This window comes from Pipra filicauda, unplaced genomic scaffold, assembly GCF_003945595.2.
Source record: "Pipra filicauda isolate LSUMZ 115617 unplaced genomic scaffold, ASM394559v2 scaffold45_size4122338_pilon, whole genome shotgun sequence".
Classification (NCBI taxonomy): domain Eukaryota; kingdom Metazoa; phylum Chordata; class Aves; order Passeriformes; family Pipridae; genus Pipra; species Pipra filicauda.
In genome coordinates this window covers 771684-794077 of record NW_024104598.1, presented here as the reverse complement: position 1 = coordinate 794077, position 22394 = coordinate 771684, and the positions used below count along the sequence as shown (strand labels likewise).

Below are 22394 nucleotides of genomic sequence, written 5' to 3'. Positions count from 1 at the left end.
TAATGATTTTTGTCCTTTAAATAATTAACACACATATAATATCACCATACTTACTAGTAAAAATAATGTAATTATTTTTTCAATGCACTATTAACAGTAATTAAATACTTCACTTTGTGCACTTCTCAGTTGTGTTACCTCAAATGTTGATGGATTCCCGGGAGGAAAATGCATTAGAATAAATCAATAACACTGGTTCAGCTTAATCCTGCTACAGCTTTTAGACTGCGTTTCTTCTCAGATATGTCACAAGACTCATGCATATCATGATATCTGCAGAGATCAGATTATTGCCCTGACAAGTTGTGGCTGCACCCCATCCCTGGAAGTTTCCAAAGCCAGGTTGGACGGGGCTTGGATCAACTTGGGCTAGTGGAAGGTGTCCCTGCCCACTGCAGGGATTGGAACTGGATGGTCTTTAAAGTCCCTTCCAACCCAAACCATTCTGTGATTGTATGATTCTGTGATCAGGGAGGTCAGAGACAGGCAAGTTAGTGCACTGCTACCTCACCTCTGAAAATTACTGTTTTAACCACCACTAAGCCAACCTTCATTCCAGGAACTACTCCAGGAAGAAACTGCTTCTCAGCGTGGTTAACATACCATATTCTGGTCCCCAGTCTCCTCTGTATAGCCCTAAAGTGTAACTCATGATTCTCCCTGACAAACAGCACGAGTGTCCTAGTTAGAACAGCTGGGACCAATTCATCACTGGATGGGTATAGCCCAAAACTGTGTATTCTATGGCCCTCCATGCCATTTCCCAGAAACTGTTGTCGGGGGGGGGGGCCTGCCTGTGGGGGGGATGTTCCTGTCCTCATACCCTTTTATGGAATTCCCCACTCTGAGCATCCTCATACCCTTTTATGGAATTCCCCACTCTGAGGGAAGGATTGACCATTCCTGCCTGAACTGGAGAATATATAAACCTGGAGTTTCAGAACCTTTCTACCACTCGTGGGATCCAGAAGAAGACTGCAGCTTGCCGCTCTCGACCAGACTGCAACAGCTCTCCCACCAGCAGGTCTTTCCCCTCTCCCTTTACTTTGGACTCAAGGGGGGGCCCAAGGAACACCACTTTGTTCATCCCCCAGGGTGCTGGGTTATACATTTGGGTTTTGTGGGTTAAAACCAGTTGTTTGTTTGTATAATTGTACTTACTGTATTATTTTAATAAATTGTTATTCTGACTTATAATCTCTCCTTTGAGTTCATTTCCCCTGCTGGTTAACTCTTAAACCAGCACAACGAGGAAAGTAAAAGCAGAGCTGTACAAATGCTCTGCCTTTATCTCCACATTCTGCAGCCTGGCTTGGTTCAAGTTCATAAAAGCAACATTTATGTGTATACCTGAGGTTTTCTCTACATTATAAGCAAACTATAATACCTCTCCTCGACATTACCCCTAATTAGCACATAAAATTCCAACAGGGAATTCAGCAGTGACAGGCAGCTTGTGAGACAGCAGCTATGCTACCCAAATGAAAGAGTTTTTGATATAGAGCAGATTTTAAACCTCAAGTATAAACATACTCTTCAAGTGATAAACACATTTTATTACTTGTGGGGGAAAAAAAAAAAAAAGATATTTCCAGATAGTTAAGAGACAGCTTGACAGGGAATTGTTCCTGTGCTTGCCTCTTAATCAAGCACTGGATTCAGCAAGGAACCATTTTTCCTCAGTTTGATTCACTTCAATTGGCTAAAAACAGTATGTAAAATCCGAGCAGCAAAATGAAGGAAAAATATGTTAAGATCTAAAGAAAGCAAGAAAAAGCTAAAAAGTAGAAATATTCCTTGGCATGACATCAATGTACTTCGCCCGAATTTGATGGGTAAAGTGTGTGGGAGAAAGTGAAGTCAGAGAAAAATCGGAAAGACACAAAATTACATTCAATTTGTACAGTTGCAAACTACAAAGCACAGCAACCACAGCCCCTTTTCCATCCAAATGTATCTTAAACTTATCCAAAGCTATAGTGTGTTCAAATAAAAATATGGGCATGAATGCGTTGGGACAAGTGAAAGGCCTTCACAAGATCGAGGGCTTGAACCAAATTAAGGTGGCGTAAATTCTCCCCTTGATCAAGATGAAAATTAAATCAGAGACTAACTGAAGTTCTATATTTGCACTAAATTTCTTTGTACTTCAGAAAAGAGTAGTAATGTAGAATCTTGGCAGAAAATACAGGAGTTTGATTCTCTCCATGTTTCAGAATTTACATGGTTTTCAATAGCCATATTTTGCTTTTCAGGATGTTCTGCAGACAAGTGCTAGATTAAAAACTGAGAGGTTATGGCAGGAAAGAAGGTTTTGTTTGAGGTTTCTTTTGATCACAAGACATCTCCTCTTGGCAGTGAAAAAGTAGCACAGGCAGCAAAACTACGGTTAAAGTTTGTTTCCAATTCCAGTAGGAACTGGATTCCAATCATCAAAATGCTTCACATGGGTGTTTATGGACATGAAATATCACCATGAAAGGCTGGAGGTAGCACTTTACAACTAGAGGCTATCCACGGACTCTGTTATGCTGAAGCTTCAAAAACTGCAGCTTTTTTAAAATTGCATAAACAGCAGTCTTGCTATAATTCAGGTTCTTTCATTCCTGCAGCAAATGCCCTTTCATTTCGTCCTTTTGACACTTATCTTACATCAAAAACCTGCATGTCCTTTGTCACGTTATTCTGCAAACCTGATATAACCTGTTTATGCATCTTATAAAAAAATCAAAAAATCACTCACATGCAATTTCCACTGAAACCTGCTGCTTTTTTTACCCTGTTTTTAAGGGCTGTCTGTACTTTGCATCAGCTCCAGAATCAGAAAGACTTCACCTGCAGCGTCCCAGCACAGTGTCAATCAAAGCCCAGCAGAAAAGCCTGACTAAGTAGTTCAAGCAAGTGCTTTTAAACCCAAACTAGGATCTTTCTCTGCTGCAGACATTTGATTGGGATCTCTGCCATATCCTCCTGTACAATACAGAGAGCAGAAATTATCTTGGGGTGGTGGGGGTTTTTTATCATCATTAGAGGCAATTTTGTGTGAATGACAGTAACCAAAGTGAATCATTTATCAGCTCCCTCCCAAGTTTAATTGACCTCACTAAGGCTGTTAACATGGGCTCCTAATTATTATCAAATTACCTTTGATAACATACACGACTGTCTTCATAGTGTCACTGTGACAAAAAATGATGGAATCACTGAACCAGGTCACAGCTGAGACACACTGAGAGCTGTGAAGCACAAAGCCACGGGGTTAACAACTCACTGGGCAAGGCACAGGACTGGAGACAGGACTGGATGTCGCTGTCATGGTGTGTAAAACAGAGCATGACTGCAAACTTTGTGTTCACACAGATGTGTGCTCTGCCTTGGCACAAGCCAAGCTTGTCACAGCGCCCCAGCGTCTCACTCAATGTCTCACAGACAGATGCTTCCTTCAAACGATGCAACTGCTTGCAGTGCCTCACTCTCTGTCATGCCAGGCAGCGCCAGATGCTCTGCTGCCAATTTAAGGGAAGAAGGGAAGGAGTTTAATTGACACTTGGTGAGTTGCTACGAATGGCAACTAAGGGACAACTCAGCCGAGTAGAAACTTGAATGAATGAAGTATCTGCAAGGCTGAGACTGAGGGGAGCAGGCAGGACATGGGAGCATCCCGGGATTGCTAGTCCAGCATAGAGCACTGGACAGGGAATGACACCCCCAAAACTGGTGAGGCACCTGAAGAAGGGGTCTCTTTCTCCTGGCATAACATTATTCCCAAACCTGGCTTTCTGATATTCACATTCCCTCTGGATAGAGTCACTGTTTAAGTTGGTTTTCAGAAGTCAATTCAGAAATTAAACACCTGAGGCATCTGGTTAGTTCTGCTCTCCTGAATCTTATTCCCCGAAGACGTTTAGTTTAAATAATGTCAAATAAAACTACTTTGTGTGTAAACAGTGAAACCGGCCAGATGTCGCATTACAGGTCTCAGCATGACAGAGTTTCTTGATGTTTTCAGACTCTGGATCAGAGATAAGTAGCACTGACTCACCGACTGAGCCTCGTAAATGCAGTTCTCAAGATATCAATTTATTTACATTCGAGTATTTACATTTTTTTTGATCAAGATTAATGCAGGGTTTTATTCCCTTCAGGAAACCAGAAATTATATACACACTTTACCTGGCACTAACCTTTCACAATTGATTTTTTCCTCCCCTTGAAACGTGCCACAGGTAGAGATTATATTAAATTAGAGCATAATCTTTGTAGCCTGTTAACAACTACAATTTTTAGAGCTTTATGGGTTAGTCCCTGAAAGGCAAAACCCAAGACTAAATTACATTATCACTCTTTGGAACAAACTGCTCCACCCAAGGAGAAACAACAGCAAAAAAGACAGGATTTGAAGTTGCCCCCTCCTAAATCCAGGTAATGAACTTTGACAAACTTTATACATGGGACTGTGGAGAGTATCCCTTAGTTCATTTATGTTTCACTTGATCCAGGCTGCTGCACATGCTGAAATCTTAAACCAGGAGAGATCTAAAGCTCTGAAATGTGTTGCCCAAGTGGGGAGTCCAGGGAGCTGTTTGGGCTGCACAGCTGTAGCTGCATTTCACAGTAAGCACATAAATCAGCACTCTCCAAGTGCTTTTTCTCCCTCTTCTCTTCCGAACAATTTCCCTTTCTGAGGAAATTGCATTTTATTATTCTTTCCTTCAGGACTGATATGTTCACCCTTCCCTTGTCTCTGCTATGCAGAAGTGGTTATTAAATGATGGTTTTTTCAAGAGCTTGAAATGGCAACGAGTTCAGGTATGATGCTGTACATTAAAGGAGATAACTCCATCCTAGGACAAAATGTGACTTCAGTGAGTGGAAATGCAGTTGGACAGGAAGCTGAACAGGAGCCAGCAGTGTGCCCAGGTGGCCAAGAAGGCCAATGGCATCCTGGCCTGGATCAGGAACAGTGTGGCACCAGGACCAGGGAGGTGATTCTTCCCCTGTACTCAGCGCTGGTGAGGCCACCCCTGGAGTGCTGTGTCCAGTTCTGGGCCCCTCAGTTCAGGAAGGACATGGAGGGGCTGGAGCAGGTCCAGAGAAGGGCAACAAGGCTGGGGAAGGGACTTGAGCACAAGTCCTGTGAGGAGAGGCTGAGGGAGCTGGGGTTGTTTAGCTTGGAGAGGAGGAGGCTCAGAGGAGACCTCATCACTCTCTACAACTCCCTGACAGGAGGGTGCAGCCAGGTGGGGGTTGGTCTCTTCTCCCAGGGAACCAGCAGTAGGACAAGAGGGCATGGTCTTAAGCTGTGCCAGGGGAGGTTTAGGTTGGCTATTAGGAAAATTTTTTTTACAGAGAGTAATCAAACATTGGAATGGGCTGCCCAGGGAGGGGGTGGATTCACCATCCCTGGAGGTTTTTAAGATGAGACTGGATGTGGCATCAGTGCCATGGTCTGGAAACTCTTGACTGGTTGGGTCAAGAGTTGGACTTGATGATCTTGGAGGTCTTTTCCAACCTGGTTGATTCTGTGATTCTGTGACAGACAGGATACTCTGAGGTAAATCCACACTGTGTGTTCCCATCTTCAGTGGGAACTGCAGGAAATAAGAGATACAGCCCCACAAACAAGACTGTAACCATAAGACTCTCCAGAAATCACTTTCCACTTAAATCACAGACTTCTAAAATCATAAATCACTTCTTGTTCTACCGAGGACTATGTCATTATAACAGTGAAGAAACATCACTCCAGCAGCCACAGCCATTATGCAATAGGATTCACTATGAGCAGAGACACGTGAGGAATTAACACAAGGGAATTTAGAAGGAATGGTTGGGATCACTTCCTTAATTAAAAGACATCCAGAAAGGCTCCTCCATAATTAGGATGTGGATTTTTAATATTAAAAATATACAAAGTGTTATAATTTTTAATAAGCATAAGTTTCCAGACAAAAATCCTATCAACAATTCCTGCAATAGCTGCAATATCAATATGAAGAAGTGATAATCCAATACCAAGGCAATCCCTAAACCATTCCATTATAACCACAACCTTTGGAGCTGGGTAATTTGATATGAAAATCTAATGGTGTTTCCTGTGGGGCAATGAAAAGGCAACATAGTCCAACTTATTTCTTTTCTACTGCATCGTCTTGAAAGCAAAGCTGTTTCTAAAAAAAGGAAGATGTAAAGACTATTTGGAGTCTGTAAGCACTTTGAATTTTGTCACATTGTACCAGTCATCCACAAGGACATGAGAAAGTCAAAATTAGGTTGTTCCCAAAAAGCCTGACCATACAGCACAAAGTGCTGGGAGGTTCCATCCCTGATAAACAGTAACACAAAACCACCAAACGTGCTCTGCAGACTCACCAAAAAAAAAAAAAAATCTTAAATGTATGTGCATTAGTTGCTCTCATATAGAAGCAGCATGCAGATTTTATAGCTCTCTTCAGTGGTACAGATGGAAAAGCAAGAAGCAATCTGTGTTCCAAATTTCTTTTGCATAGATGTGGGAGAAAAATGTATTGATCAAACACTGTTGGTTCCTTACGCAATTTCAGAGAGCTCCTACATGAAAGTATGTTTATTTATTCAAAAAATACTAGAACATATCTGGAACTCAGTTTCCTTAGGAAATTTCCTTTGTAATGCCTTAGCAAAATGTGACATTTTGGCAAACATTGTTCTGAGCTCAAATCACTACATAAATTTCAGGTATTTTCCATTTGAGAAGAGGTTAAGAATTCAAAATGGGTCTCTTCCTGAACCAGCTGGGAAATCCTATACAATTACCACAGCCGCCTTGTAATCTAAAATAGAAATGCTGAATAATCGTGAATTCTCTGTTTTACTTTGCAAAATCAAAGGGCAAAATATCATCCCACAGTTTTGTAGTTGTATTGATTACAGTGGATTTTTGACTTGGAGGCTACAACATTGTAAAACAAAATTCGCAGAAGTTTCTTGGTTCACCTCATTAAAAAAGAAAACCAAAATGCTTGATTAATACACTATTAATATCACTAATTCCCTCTCTTTATCTCACAGTGCTCCTGAATACTTACAATATGGATGACATGAAACATGACCTCAAGAAGATACATATGCTGACATTATGGATACACACATTTACATTTACACTCCCAAACTTCATTAAAAAACAATCAGTTTTGAAATTGAGAAGTGATACATCTAATTAGAAATACATCAGAAACAAATCACTATTTTGAGAAGTTTATAGTTGGGAAATATTTTGTATCTAATAAGATAATAATGTTTTTGCTGAAAATATAACAGAACTGAAAGGTTTTGTTTTATAAAATGAAATTAATTAATAAATTAAATTTTACCCATTTGAAGCTTTATTTCAGGTGTAACATTTTCAAGTTTCAGTAAAACTCACTGAAATAATATAAGGTAGAATAAAAAAAAAGCAGTCAATTTTAATTATTTTTTTTTAAATAATATCCAGAAAAAAAATTATATTAATTGCAGAAGTAACCCACATTCTCCACCAGGACAATAAAATGCTGACAATTTTCCTAAATTACTCTATAGTAATGTTATGAAAGTATAAGTAAAAAATCATACTCAGCATTTTCCTACATCTTCTTTCCTGAAAAGAACTCTAACACTTTTAATTATATAATGTAACACAAGCTCAATATTATGCATTTTGAAAGGAACTGTGTATATTAATATATCTGATGTCCAGTAGATGGCAAAATACCAGCAACTGTCACCTTTAATCTTGCAACTTGATTAATTTAAACCCCGAAGTAATTTTTTTTCTTTTTTCTTTCCAATCTCCACTCTCTATTTCATTGGATAGCAGGATTAGTTTTACCTTTTGGATGTTTTCTGTACATTATCTGCTTGAAAGACAATTTCATCTTCATCAGTTCTCGATACAACAAAGCACAATAATGTTACTATCCTTTAAATAGTCCTTTGAAGATAGTTTCTTCCCCACTGAAATTTTTTTCTCCCAGAGCATGCTGCTGCTACTGTTCCCAAATTTGCCAGCACATGTTAGCATACTGTGTACTAAAATCTCTTAGCAACAATATCTTAGTGTCTAACATTTCCCTTCTTCCAACTATGATTCACAGAGCCATCTGTAGTCAGATATTGACATGCAGGGGCTTAAAATAGACACCTTGCATTTGCTCAACAACTAGTTTTAGCATCTGAAAATATAAATTATGGGGAAAGGGCCAATGTTTCTTTGAGGCTCATCATCCCCTTGATCATTTGAGCACTTTTTAAACAAAGGCTCACCATGAGCACTTCACCTTAGTATTAAGGTCAGAGGATCCACACTTCCCAGTCCTTTACATAAGCTCTCCAAGAAATCTCAGTATCTTCCCTCCTGAGGACTACCTCATGCTGCTACTCAGACTATTTTTAATAGTAATCAAAGACTAGGTTTTTAAACTGCAAGAATTGCTACAAGCAGCACTAAGATCTAAGTGTTTTTCACATCCTTGGAGCCTCAGTCCGATGGGTGGGACAAGGTCAATGTCTCAGCTGGGCAATGACACAGGGTCTTCTGCAGCAGCAGCCACTGCAGGGAATGCAAGAACATCCCACACTCTGGTCAGGGAATGAAAGAAAATTTACAACCACAGCCTCCCAAGCATTGCTTCTGCCTCCCAAAACTCTTACAAACCTTGCACTCAGAAAACAGAGCATCTTTTTTTCAGCTACAGCAAATTAACTATTAGTAGTAAAGACTTTGCATAATGCAAGTTATTCATTACAATGCAGTGGGCAATTTTGTACAACTTAAAAGAATAGTGCTAAAATCAGGAAATTTTAATTAAAAATAAACATATTCAGTAGAATACATTATATAGAATTACAGAATCACCTATTGCAGAATCACAGAATATTCTGAGTTGAAAGGGATCCACAAGATCATCAAGTCCAACTCTCAAGTGAATGGCATGTACAGGGGTAGAAAGAGTTGACAGTATGGCTTTGAAACCATCTTAAATGTGAGGAACGCACTTCCACCCCAGTGAAATTCAACAGGCTTTTATCCACTTCAAAGGAACTGGGATTTTACCCTAAATAGTTTTCAGCAATTAATATTTTGAAAACAACCAAACACACAACAATGTGCAGCTAAATACAGCTAAGCATTATCAAAAAAGTACACAAGCAGAACAGGGTTGGCACATTTTCATTGCTAAAATGCTGGTTTTGCTTGCAAGAGATTTTACAGTCCCCATGGGTCTTCTGGAAAACACTCAGTAGCCATGAAATGGTGCCAGAGCTGGCAAGCTCAGTGAATTTGAGTTGAAATTAAGAGAAGGCAATGACACTGAATGACCTCCTTTTAGCCTCCTGCAGGGCTCTATGCTGGACTGACACTTTCATGAATGTACACAACTGCATTCTTAAAATTTAACTACTCTTATTCATGAATAACCCATGACGGGATACCTTCAGATTAAAGTAAACCTGCATGTACACCAAGATAAAAATGTTAACTCCTTTCTTCACAATATGGGAGCAAATCACTCCTAAATCATCTCGCTCTCTAGGCCTTGAAATGCCGACTTAACTCCTAGGACAAAAGGATTCCTCGTTATATAAGAACCAGCTTGACAGGAAGTGTTGAACTGAATATGGCAGGTCAAGTAAAGTTACCAAAAAACATGTCAGAAAGCAAAAAAAGGAACATGCAGGCAAATAACATTCCAGGCCCAACCTTGCTGCTTCATGATGTTCTTTTATTTCCTTCTGTTTCTTTAGATGAGAAATAACTCAGATTCTTAAGTTATCCTCCTTTGTACAGACTGTATTAAGCCTCCTAGAGGAAAAAAACCTTCCTTCTTTCTGCTTCTCTGCTAAAACACAACCTAGCAAGTTATTCTCAAGCTAAATGTGTTTTTCTACACTTGTGTTTTAATAATTAAAATTAAAAAGAAAAAGCTAAGTGTGATACACACACACATTTCCAATTACAGGCTCATTCCTTGGGAAAATCTAGCTCAGGCTGGAAAGAGCCATCCAAAGCCAGTTATTACATAATCCTTATTACTGCTACATGGGCAAGCAGCGATTTCAAAGGAGTATTTACTAAAAGCAGATAAAGCCAGGTTGCAGTATCAGATGAATCAGATAAGACACAGCCAGCAACAAAATTGACTTAATTTTCTTCAGCCCCTCCAATAATATGCTAAATCAAAAAGCCATGAAATGCAATCTTCTTCTGCTGAACTCTCCTAGAAAAAGGTTGAGGACATGTACTATTTGCTGGATTGTGGTTTCCTTGACATTACAGTAAATGTAGGGCTATGCAGAAAGTTCAGCTCAAGTGTTTATGGGTCTGTGCTGCTGAAGGGGAAAAGCTCCCATCTCTCAAGGCAACCTTCCCTCATGGAAAAGTCAAAATGTGCCACTTTAGCAGCTTCTTCCCCAAACACTCTCAGCAAAATGTCTTCCTACTCAAAGCCGGCAGTAGATACTGCCCACTATTTCACAGCAAAAACTTTATGGGGTTTAATTTTGCAAACACTTAATAACACAGTGTTCCTTCAACTGCTACACCAAATGGCTGAAAATCCTTTTGTAAAGCCCTTAGGATAAAATGCATCAGGTTAATAAGATACTGTGATTATTTAACCTAATATATTTGGTGGATTCATTCCAAACTCTGTGGGTTACCTATAATAAAACCTTTGGAAACAGTCTAGTAATAGTCAATGCTAATAACACACTCTGATGAAGATGGATATGGGATGGCAGCATATGCCAACTGCATGCCATGAATGCTCTCTCCAAGTGGCAGTGAAATAAGATGCTGAGTCTGTCCTAGAGGCACAGATCCTCCATTTTTATAAGCAACAAAAACTCACTTGGATATTTCCAGAAATTAATGCTCAGCAGTCTGTACAGTCATGCAAAGAGATGATCCCACCACATACATGAATGGTATTGATATCTCAGAATGACGTTCTTTAAATTAAGATTACACAAATCTCCATTGCCTCTTGTATGAATGGTGTTAATATCTAAAATGACATGGTTTAAATTAAGATCATACAAATCTCTTGCAATTTCACCCATGACAACTGATCATGTCTCAATCACACACTAGCCTTTCTTGCTTCGAGGCAGGAACTGGGAGTGACCCTTACAAATTAGTTAACTTAATTTGTTCCCTTTAACGATTTGGTGTCAGTTGCTTCTGAGCTTTCAGAAGCTTGGTGGAAACCCAGCAAATTGGCTCAGACACTGTTTTATCCAGGGAAATTGTACTGCATGTGGGAGCACCTGAGGCATGAGAGCTGGACATCCCTGAGTGAGTGGGGAGAGAAAAGGCAAAAGGGGGAATAAAAGGGCCTTGGAACACAACACAAGAGATCGTCTCATGAAGACTCCTCTATAAGGTGGTGAAAAAAAGGACAATCTGCAATAAGTATTTTCAGGATCTCCAAGTGGGGCAATATTTTGCTTTGCTCAATAAAAGATAATCATGTGATTTAATTCCTTTATGCTTTACCAAATTACTCCCATTTGGCTGCTTTTCTGAAAAAGGGTTAAGGCAAAGGTTAGGAGTGATGAGCCAGCACTATGCAAACCATCACTGGGTCAAAGTGAATGGATTTAACTCCCTTCTGGATCCATATGTATCTTTCTGCTCCTGTATCCTCTTCCCTTATCAAGTAAGAGTATCATAAAAGCCTCTTAGGCTGAGGTCTGACTTTTCAAAAGTACAATCAATATCTTCAGAAGTATTTGTAGAAAGCATCTTTGCTGTCTCATGTTTTCAGAAAGAGTATGACATTGTGCTAGGCTACCTTCTTGTCATCATGTATATATATATATAAATATATATATATAAATATTGACCCTTGGTGATTGTACTTCATGTGCCAGTAAAGAGAAGCATCTGCCTAAAAGTCTGTGAATACTTCTATATTGATAACAGCAAAAGATCTGCTGACACTTGAGGTCACTTGTAATTTGCCATCAATGCACTTTCCTGTTGGAACATCTTGTATATTGGAACATCCCTGATATTCTCAGGAATATTTCATTTGCCAGCTCTTCCCCCAATACCCTAATGCTAATTTCCCCTAAAACCCAAACAGACACCACATCAGCACCACAAAGGCTGATGTGTACCCAAGCTCCCGAGGCAAGGTATAAAATTCAAAAAAACCTGTTTTGTCAAAGGAGAACATGTGTTTCTCTGTATAAATAACATTTCAAGGTAAGGGATGAGAAACCATATCATAATTAATCATTGTTTATGTCTGGATATATCACCATAAGAGCCCTCTTTTTATTATTATTGTGTTAAGTATGTCTACATGCTCACATACATTTTTATTTTTAAAGGAAAAATCCATGGTTTGTACTGGGATATTCACTTGTATAGATTTTAAAAAGAAACCAACCAAAGTAAGCATGAATAAATTCCATTAGTTAACTCAAATCAGAACAAAAGCTGGAGAAAGCTTGAAGTCTGACTAAAGGCAGAATGCATCATGAGATCATAGCTATAGTTGTTGCCAATAATACCCAATATTCAGTGATGCATCCTTCACACAGGTGCTTCAGGAGAGGAATTAGGAGGAAAACAAACACCTGGCAAAAACAAAGTCCTGGTGTAATTCATATGTTCCATTAACACAACAGTTACATAGTTTAACATCATGAGAGAAAGCATTGCTTTATATTTGTAAAGATGCTTTTTTGAGGCACTGAGTAGAGGTTTTTAGTTTTAAAATTAGCTTTCTTACCCTTCAAAAATAAGTAAGACAACAACCACATGAGAACAATTTCTTGTCCTTTGCCTGTAAATTTCATCAAAAAAATGGAAATTAAAATTGCAAAAATCTAAATCAAAACTGGGATTTGGGAAGCCATTCCAGCGATATGCTGGATATTAAACAAGGCTGTTTTTTCACAGAGCACCAGCAGGGCTGGGAGCACTACACACACACCCAATTTGAGACAGCCCCATCCTTCCCAGTTTCCAAGTGCAAGGCTTCATCCCCACCATCATTACCCAGCTAAGACTCCCTTTTTTCGCACAGTCCCAATATCCCCTCTAATCTTAATCTTATTCCCTTCTGCCCTTGATGACTAAAAATTTCCCTAAGACCATTTATCAACCTTCATCTTGCTCCATTCACTCTCCTTTTTTGGGCTTGGCCTCCCAGCCAGTCTTGTGTTGTCTCACCCATCTCCATGCTCCATACTGACTTATCCATTTCCAGTTGTGTTTGTCTATTCTCCCCCCAGGCCAGCTCAGCTTCCAAATCTGGAATCTGGTTAAATCCTTCCCAGTGTCAGGATTTAACAAGGAGATCACTGACAGAGTGCAGGGCAATTAAAGAAAACAAAAGCAAACACCACACCACAACACAACAGGGCAGATGGGACAAGGAGAGGTGGGTCAGCAGAGCTTTTCAGCAGGAGCAAAAACAACACATGTTTTCCCTCACCCAGACTCCGAAATAGCTGAATCATTTTAGTTTTTTCTGAACAATGTTGCCTGAGACACCAGGCATGGAACATTTAATCTCAAATGATTCAAATTCGGCAAAAATATGAGCAATTGAAAATAGATGTGCAGCCAACACACTGAAAGGAACAATTCTACCTGCAGAAGACTGCTGCTCCTCCTGCCATCTATGTAATGTAAACACATTGATTTTCCATGCTGGTTTGGGACAGCAAAGGGCAATAATAAGGTACATCTGAGGTACAAATTACTCTCAGGTGCAATCCTGCCACTAAAAGATGTCACTAAATGCCACCTCAGTATAGTTCTGCATATTTTAACACATTTGCTTTAAAAACATTGATTATTAGTGCTATTCGCTAAAATAGTGCCCTATAGCCCATATAAAAACATATGAATTATCATATAGAGCTGCTGCTCACTAAAAGAAAAAGGAAAAACATGGTAAATGAGGTGTAGGTTCATTTTAACTCAAAAACCAGAATTACAACAGCTCGTAAACACTGCAAAACTGAGATTGCTGAGTTACTGGATTAATGTTTGCCAGATAGAAAACAAATTTTTTTACATTAGGAGCACATGAAATGTGTGGAAAACTAAGTAGCTATGGACAGTGATAGGATATCGTGGCTTTTCTGAAAGGATATTTGGGGAGGTTTTACTAATAAAATAACATGTAAGGTACTTAGATTACCCAGCCAAGATGGGATGGATAAGTGATTAATAAACAGAACTGGTAGTATAGTATAACCATATTGCACAGGTTTCATCTTACCTCTATTTAGGTAATCACCAAAACGCACAGTACACAAAAAATTCTCACACTTGCACTGAGGACAGTTGTGCAGGAATTGCTCTGATTTACTTGGAACAGGAACAGGGAGGATGGAGGGAGGATGTTCACCCCACATCCATACAAATTTTAATACTTATTAGCAGAGGGAAGACCATACAATAAAACAAACATACAGAAAAATTTCTGCTGAAACATTCTGCAAACTTTCAGCTGTGGGTAACATTAACTGATTACTGACTTAATGGACTCCAATATTCCTGCAGAGGCAGCTAACAAAGCTTAGGTGCTTAAGTGGGAAATACAGACAAGCTTTTTTATATCCTCAACACCTGGCAATGCCATTCCAACATGAACTCTGCCTTGAAAAGGCAAAATTTCAGCAAGATCCCAGGCAGAGATGAGTGCACAATGTGGAATCCCAGAACTAAGTGGCACAGAGTTCAGCCCACATTAGTCTTCCTTCCATATGATCCAGTATAGCCATGCTTGTTTTAATAAGAAATGAACACATGTGCACATCTACTTTTTTGGCGGCAAAATCACATCTCATTCATCGGACACTAATGCCTGATACAAACTCTGCTGCTCATTTTCATCAAAACAAAGCCTTGGCAGGCCTTGCAAGCAACACATAAACTTCTCCATGTCTGGATCCTTTCATCTTACAGAACAGCACAGTTTTCATATCATCATTTTTCTAAGCAGCAACTCAGAAAGAATCATCCTTTCAGATTGCTGAGAAAAGAACATAATGGGGGTTACTCAAAGGAATAGATGCTGCAGCTACAACTGCTCTCATTATGTACATATGAGATGCCTCGGTGTTTCTTGCTACTGATTACATGAGCAAACATTTTTAGTATGCAAAATCCTATTAACTCAAGGGGATTCTGCATAATTTTATAACAGCTCCACTCGTGCTGTTTGATCGACTGGGTCAGCAACAGACAGATGGCAAAGCATTAATTCTGACGCTGCTTTATCGCAGTGCTGGAGTCAGGGTTTCCTCTACTCGCTCCACTCAGGAAAACTAGAACTGAAATGATATCCACTACACCTGAAGGAAGACTCCACAGAGTGAAAAGATGGAAGTAATTTCCTTTTTACAAATACGTGGATCCAGAAAGGGTAAAACAAAGCCAACCTAAATGTCAGTGCTCCTGTCTGATTAGGGGGAGAGCAACCAGCCAAAAGCACAAGAAACAGAAGTGTAACAAATATTAAATAATAACAAACTATTTTATTCCATATGGACAAGACATAGTTCACTTATTATTTCTTCTGTCTCCCATGCTCACTTCATTATATTTAGTTCTTGGTAGCCATCCCTCACTTCTTGATGCCCTACAACCATCAGCAACAGCTTTTACAAATATTTTCTTTTCTGCCTTTTTCTTCTGTATTTTTCTGTTCTAAGAGGAAATACAGGAATTTTGCAGTAGTCAGCACAAAGAAGACAAATGGAAACTCTTTTATGTGCCATTTACCCTCTCCCAAAAAATCCTAAAAGAAAAAGAAAATTGAATCTCAAAGATATAAGGTAATAAAATAAAATAATATAATCCAAGAGATAACTCTGGAACCCATCTCTCCAATAATTAGGGTTTTCTCTTATTCCATTTTTTGATCATTCCATAATTCTGAGGTGCAGTGATAAGCATTATCCAGTACTTACTGAATTTGTGCTTGACATATATTTAGATGGCAAACTATTAGCGGTCCAAAAATAATGCCTAAAATTAAATTATTAATGTACTGTTTCCCCAATTTGGGGAAGATGGTCCCAAAAGTAAAACATGATCTGGCAGGGATTTGCAAGAGGAACTCTTAAGCTCTTGAGATGTAAAATTTAGGTCTGGAAAACCTTCAAAATAGGGAGATGATTAAACTGATACAGAAATATTTGGGTTTTTTTAAAAGGCTGTAACTCAGAGGTGTTATCTACACATAAACTTGTAGGAGTCAACTCAGAGACCCACATGAATATAGTTATTCCAACTATTTCATCCATCCAGAATCACTGGTTTTTGTAACCGGAAAAAATTTTTTTCTGTTCTTTTATTTTTTTTTTTAAACATTCCAGCTTCCATCCCTATTTCTTACATGTCAATCTGCATTATGAGTGTTTCCCTGAAATCCAGGCTAATTAATCCTGCTTCAGAAGGAAGGGCTTAGGGGTGTCAGCCATGCCTGACAACCCTTTGGACAAACAATTCTCTTCCATTTGGATTTTTAATTAAGCTTTCTGAAAGTACTTTAATATAAGAAAATAGTGGAGAAAAAAGGTCTAGTAATTGACTAATCTAAAAGAAGACTTCATTTTATTTTGGAGAGAATAGATGACAACTTCAGCTTTTGACAGTGCGTTAAATTAATCTCATCTGTGAAACTTAGCCCAGCTAAGGCCCAACTTTGGCCTCACGTCCAAGGAAGTAAGAGCTTTTTTCTGGTTAAATCAATAGATGCCAAGCTGCCCGGTCAGTCCTTGGATTCCTCTTATATGGCATCTTGAATCTGTCTTACATGGGACTGGACATAAACACAAAGCAAGGCACATCCAACCACAGAACACCAAAGATTTCATGCTTTGTCACCAACAGCTCTCACAATCCTCAAACTCATTAACAGTGTCACCGGACCTGCTAAGAGTGTATTTTTCTCTCATTCCTAACTATTCCAGGACACACTTATTGCACTACAAAAAGCCAAAGTTTTCAAAAGGAGAGTTATCTCACTCTGCAACTGTTTTCAGCCTTGAGCACTGTAAATTCTCCACAAAACCAAGTCTGCAGGATATTTTCTTCCAAATATTTCAAGGGGGAAAGGAATATTTGGGTTTTTTACCTGAAATGGAGACTGGCTGTTGTAATTCTTAATCTCCTTGTTGGCTCCCCGGAACAGCAGGACTCTTGCACAGCTCTCCTGAAAATGAGAGAAAAGTAAACTTGTTAATAAGGGTCTTCAGGCAAATAAGGGTCTTTTAAGTAAAAAACTATGACTACTAAGAGGCTGTGAGATGTGTTGCTGTGTGGTATATAGTCATATAAAGTATATATATAGTCATAAAACACTATTTAAATAAAATACAAATAAATGATATAAAAATAAATTAAATAATCTGAGAACTTCAGTTGTTAAAATAGTACTTTAAATATAACAGGACTTCAGGTGCTTAGCAGTGTATCAGACTAGAAACAATATGTAAGTGTAAAAAATTTGTGGAGAAATGCAAGACGTAAACATCTTATTAAATTTTTAAGAAACTGTACTGAGAAAATTCCATATTTGACAAATAAGACTTTGCAGAAAAATGTTATTTCAAAATGAAATTTGACTCCTAGAGTGTTTTTGCCTATTTTGTAGGAAAAACAGTGCAGCAAGCAGTTCCTAAGATGAGTTATACCCTTCCCTGCTGCTAGAAATTAAACAAAGCATTTTTACCACTTATTTTCTTATGTTTTTTTTCCAACCTATCTTCAGTTTTAAAATTGTATGCGTGATTATTTTTTAATACACCTGAAATTATTTGATCTATGTCCGCACACTGCACTGACCTGTCTTACTGTCCCTCTTTTCCCCTAAAAAATACTAAGTTACAGTGCAAACCAAACACAGCCCTTCTGAAAAGAGAAAAGTTGCACTTCAGATCCTCCAAACTGAGAAAATCTGCAAAGGAAATGCCTTAAAAACGATTTATTTTTATAGTGTATTGCTTAAGCCACTAATTTCCACTTGCCATTAAATATGACTGACCATAATCTGGTGGCTCTGAGTGGGTTCTCAGAATTCTGGGTGATTCTTGTACAGACTTTATTTCCTACCTGCCATCTTTAATGTTCCTCTTGGGACCCCCTGCAAACCAATTTCCATTTCAAAATGGTTTTATATTTCCTCACCATAAATACTGCTATTAATTTTGTTGTGCTTTCTGGATTTCTTGACATGTTGTGTTATGGGGTTCTACCTAAGGAGGTATTTTTATGTGCCACCTTTCACTTTGAGCAGCAAATTTGCAGTCAGAGAAAACAATCCCATAATTCAGCTGTTTCAGTGACAGAAATGAAGTTTATTTACCAGATTCTGAGTCACAGGTTAATGTGCAGCAATTATGACTGAAAATAATTTTTGTCATTGTGTTTTCTGATTTACCACACTGGATTCTTTATCCCATTAAGTCTCCTTCCTCACAGGGCTGCCTTAAGTTATCTGGAAAGGAAGTTTCCGACTGAAACAACAGAATAGATCCTGTTTCAAGATGGTATGTTAACAATAATTTTTGAATTATATATAATTAACTGAAATAGTCTCCTTTGCTTGCACTGAAATCTGCACCTTAGGTGTATTCTCTGTATCTCTAAATATAGGATGATCAATGCCCAACTTTGATCAAGGACTTGAGGATATAAATAATTATATTCAGAAATATATTGTGTTTATTGGGTGATTATTCATTTGATTATCAGAATAAATAGTTCAACATTACAAAACCAAAATTTAAAAACTCTCTATAAATTTAATTGATCTGTCTTCAACAAAACAAAAACATGTAAAGGGATTTATTAATTAAATGGTTTTGATTAGAAAAGTTTTGCCAGAAGCCACAGAGTTCTTCAAGATAAAAAAGAAAATTCAAGAAAATTTATTTTTATTAAGTTTCATTTGCTTATTTATTCTTTCTTTATTCTTTTGAAACAAACAGAAGCATTTTTAGCTTCATCCTCTCTCCTTTGTGTGTTGTACCCATCTGCTGAGTATCAAGGGGAATAAATCAGGGAGAATAAGCAAAAAAGGCACCATCAGAAATTATTTTGATTACTTTTCTGTACTAATTCAGTGGAAATTCCACATTTTAAAACTCTCTGTTGTAAGGGTGCTGCCTATAAATGCCAGAACTCCTTTTGCACGTGTTTTAGCTCTGACAACCTAATAACTTCTGATATTGAGAGCTTAGTATTGTTCATTTATTATATCATAAACTGAATATGTAGTAGCTTTTTAGACTTCATAAGATTAAAAAGAATTTTACAGAGAACTGTTTGCTTGGTAGTAGATTAGATTCAATTTGTTGTCTGACAGCTAATTACCTGATTTAATATTACAACAGTTGTCATTTAGAATCCAACCCTTTGAGTGAAGAGGACACATTTCATCTCACAATTTTTGTTTGCAAAACATAGAGACATAAGATGCATTGAGATACTGCAAGGCCATGAAATAACTTTCAAAACCAAGGGTTTACTGGGACCAGGACTGAGCTGACACTCAGGAAAACAGACTGACCAACTTCAGGAAGTATCCCAAGAAAATTCCCCAGGGAAGACTGGAAGGGAAAATCAAATGGGTAACGACTCCATCTACAGGAATCTGGAGGTAACAAGGATATTGATGTCCTTCCCATCCTCTCCAGCCAGAAAAGGCCAGCACCGTTCCTTCCACAGGAACAAATAACAACTTCCAATTAAAAAAAAACCACTGAAAAAAATCAGGTTATGCTTCCCAGAGCCTTATGAAAACATTTTTTATTCCCACATACACTCGACTAAGGAAAATAGACGGATGACTGCATAGATAAGATGTTAAAATTCCATTCACAAAGCCAAGCTTAATCACTGTGAAAATATTTCCAAACTTTTAGATGCAGTTTCAATTGGAGTCTCAAAATCTTCCACAGAACAATTTCTTCCAGGAGGTCAGGAAAACACATCTCTATGTGGAAAATACTATCACGCCATGGGATTACTGTAATTCATTATTAGAATTATATTAATTAATTATTAATTATTCTAAGGAAGATCTCATACTGCTTAATCTTTGCTAGAAGTGTATGGTCTTGTAAACAACTATGGCCACTGCAATAAAACAGTTACCAAAAAAAATCAGGATTTTAAGTTTATATGTGTGTTATGGTCCGGTCTTTGAAATTTTTACTCAGGAAGAGTGAAATAAATGAGGTTAGAATTAATATTTTAAAATAATTTTCAGTATAAATGCTTCAATTATACATGTTAAGATCTCGATGTGAAGCCTAAATGTAAAATTTTTGTTTTGTCAGTAGTCTTGAAAAATGCCAAATTATCCCCAAAATTCTTTTTTTTTTTAAGAGGTTGAGGGTATTTTAGACCTCATTGAGGAATCTGTCTTGACAAGACTTTAGGAAAAAACTAGGATGGTATTTAATTAAGAAGCAGATGCTTTAACAGATGTTTCACTATTTACAGTCACATCTCGTGCTTTCCTAATTCCATGTAATATTATATGTGCTGAATTTTAACATAGTTGTAAAACTCAGTCTCTCCCCATCTCATCCCTGAGAATATAAAACGCTATAAAATTATAACATTCCATTATTTGTAAATTACTACACAAGTTGTAAACAGCAAAGAATCTTCTATATAAACCACAGAGACATTTCCACAGTATTTTCTAATTATTTCTTATTTAATTCTGATTTAGATTCCAGCAGACCATCAATAAATTCTGTATAGGAAACAAGTATTTAGATATGATGCAAAAAAAAAAAAAAACTGGTAGAACATATTGTTTTATTTTCTATTTAATATGTATTTCTTGCTACCTACAGTGAGCAGCCTTATTTGTAATCAGTGAATAAAACACAAATAAAACAGTTTTTAATTACGTTCTTTCTAGTTTCTAAGACCACTTTTTAAAACCTGAAACACTTCATTGCATATTAAGTAAATCAAATTAAAAATAATGGGTTGCTCTTAACTGTAACTTGCCTCTGTAGATCAATAACAATGGGATATTTATCCCAAATGCATTTATTAAAAGTGAGGAAATTGCATCTCAGGAAAACCTAACATCAAACTAGTAAACTTTTTCAATGGGAAACTCTCTAAGCCTCTGTTTTTGTGGATGGACATGGAAATTTTAGCATTTGTACCTCAATTAGGCCTTTTTTTTCTGGCTGTGTGCTGTTCTCTCACAACACTGGTTTCCAGTGGGACTGGACTTACCTTCCCTCAAAGCAAGACATCCCTTCCCACTCAGCCAGGCAGAGGGGATCCCAAGCACAGTAGTCTTGCCCCATCTTTCCCTTAAGTTGCTTTCCTGAAGGGAACTTACAGGAAAGATGGAGTGAGAGTATTTACAAGAGCCTGAGTGCCAGGACAAGGGGGAATGGGTTCAAACTGAGAGTAAGTTTAGAGCAGATATTAGTAAAAAATTCTTCCCTGTGAGGAACTGGAACAAGTTGCCCAGAGAAGCTGTGGCTGCCCCATCCCTGAAAGTGTTCAAGGCCAGGTTGGACAGGGATTGGAGCAACCTGGTCGGGTGGAAGGTGTTCCTGCCTGTGGCAGGGGGTTGGAACAAGATGATCTTCAAGGTCCGTTCCAGTGCAAACCACTCCATGATTCTATGGTTCCATAATCTCTCAACTCCCCCAAGGAACCTTTCTGTCACTGAAGGAGGACAGTGGGACTCTGTGGCACAGGGTCTCACCTGGTTATAGAGGGCACAGATGTGCAGGGCCGTGTTTCCTGAGGCGTTCTGGGCACACATGTCAGCGCCATAGAAGAGAAGGTGCTCCAGGTGTTGGACATGTCCATACCTGCAAGCCTGGTCAGAGATTCATTAATATTTTGGTTATTATACAACCTAGATCTGCTTATTTGGGGGATGGTGATTTAAGGGATCAAGAAAATACTACGTTTGAAACTTTTTATCCACTAATATTTATGACTCAAATGTGACAAGTAACGGACAGAAGAGTTTTTGGTCCTGCTACTCCTCGGAATGTTGCCCAGTAGATGGCACTGAAGATGGTCAGATTTCCAAAGCTTCTTCCTTCTATTTAGGGAAATCTGGCCAAAACTGAATAATCTTCTTGGTTCTGTGATGTATCTGACTATCTGCCCGTCAACCAGGCACATAGTATACACATGGCACTGACCCAAGAGAGGGAAAAATCTTCAGGAGTCACTTTATCTGTCACACAAATAAAAAATTAGACCCTGAAGTAAGTCTCTAAGATATCACTGAAATTGGAAATTTTCCTGATTAGCAAATAAATTCGAGAAAAATCTCAGTATTTCTATTCATCGGTCTCATTTACTTGACCACTTTCTTCTCTCTGGCACACTGACA

General features: G+C 38.2%; 1 protein-coding gene across 3 annotated transcripts in view; it reads right to left on the bottom strand.

The window, feature by feature from the left end:
• Positions 1-22394, bottom strand: part of SHANK2 (SH3 and multiple ankyrin repeat domains 2) — a 304826-nt gene that overhangs the window by 267993 nt on the left and 14439 nt on the right. For all 3 annotated transcript variants that reach the window (XM_039386006.1, XM_027728556.2, XM_039386008.1), the window contains exons 7-8: positions 21750-21866; positions 17133-17210 (exon numbers count right to left, since the gene is read on the bottom strand). In XM_039386006.1, the coding sequence (XP_039241940.1) occupies positions 17133-17210; positions 21750-21866 (195 nt within the window). The remainder of the gene's footprint in view (positions 1-17132; positions 17211-21749; positions 21867-22394) is intronic.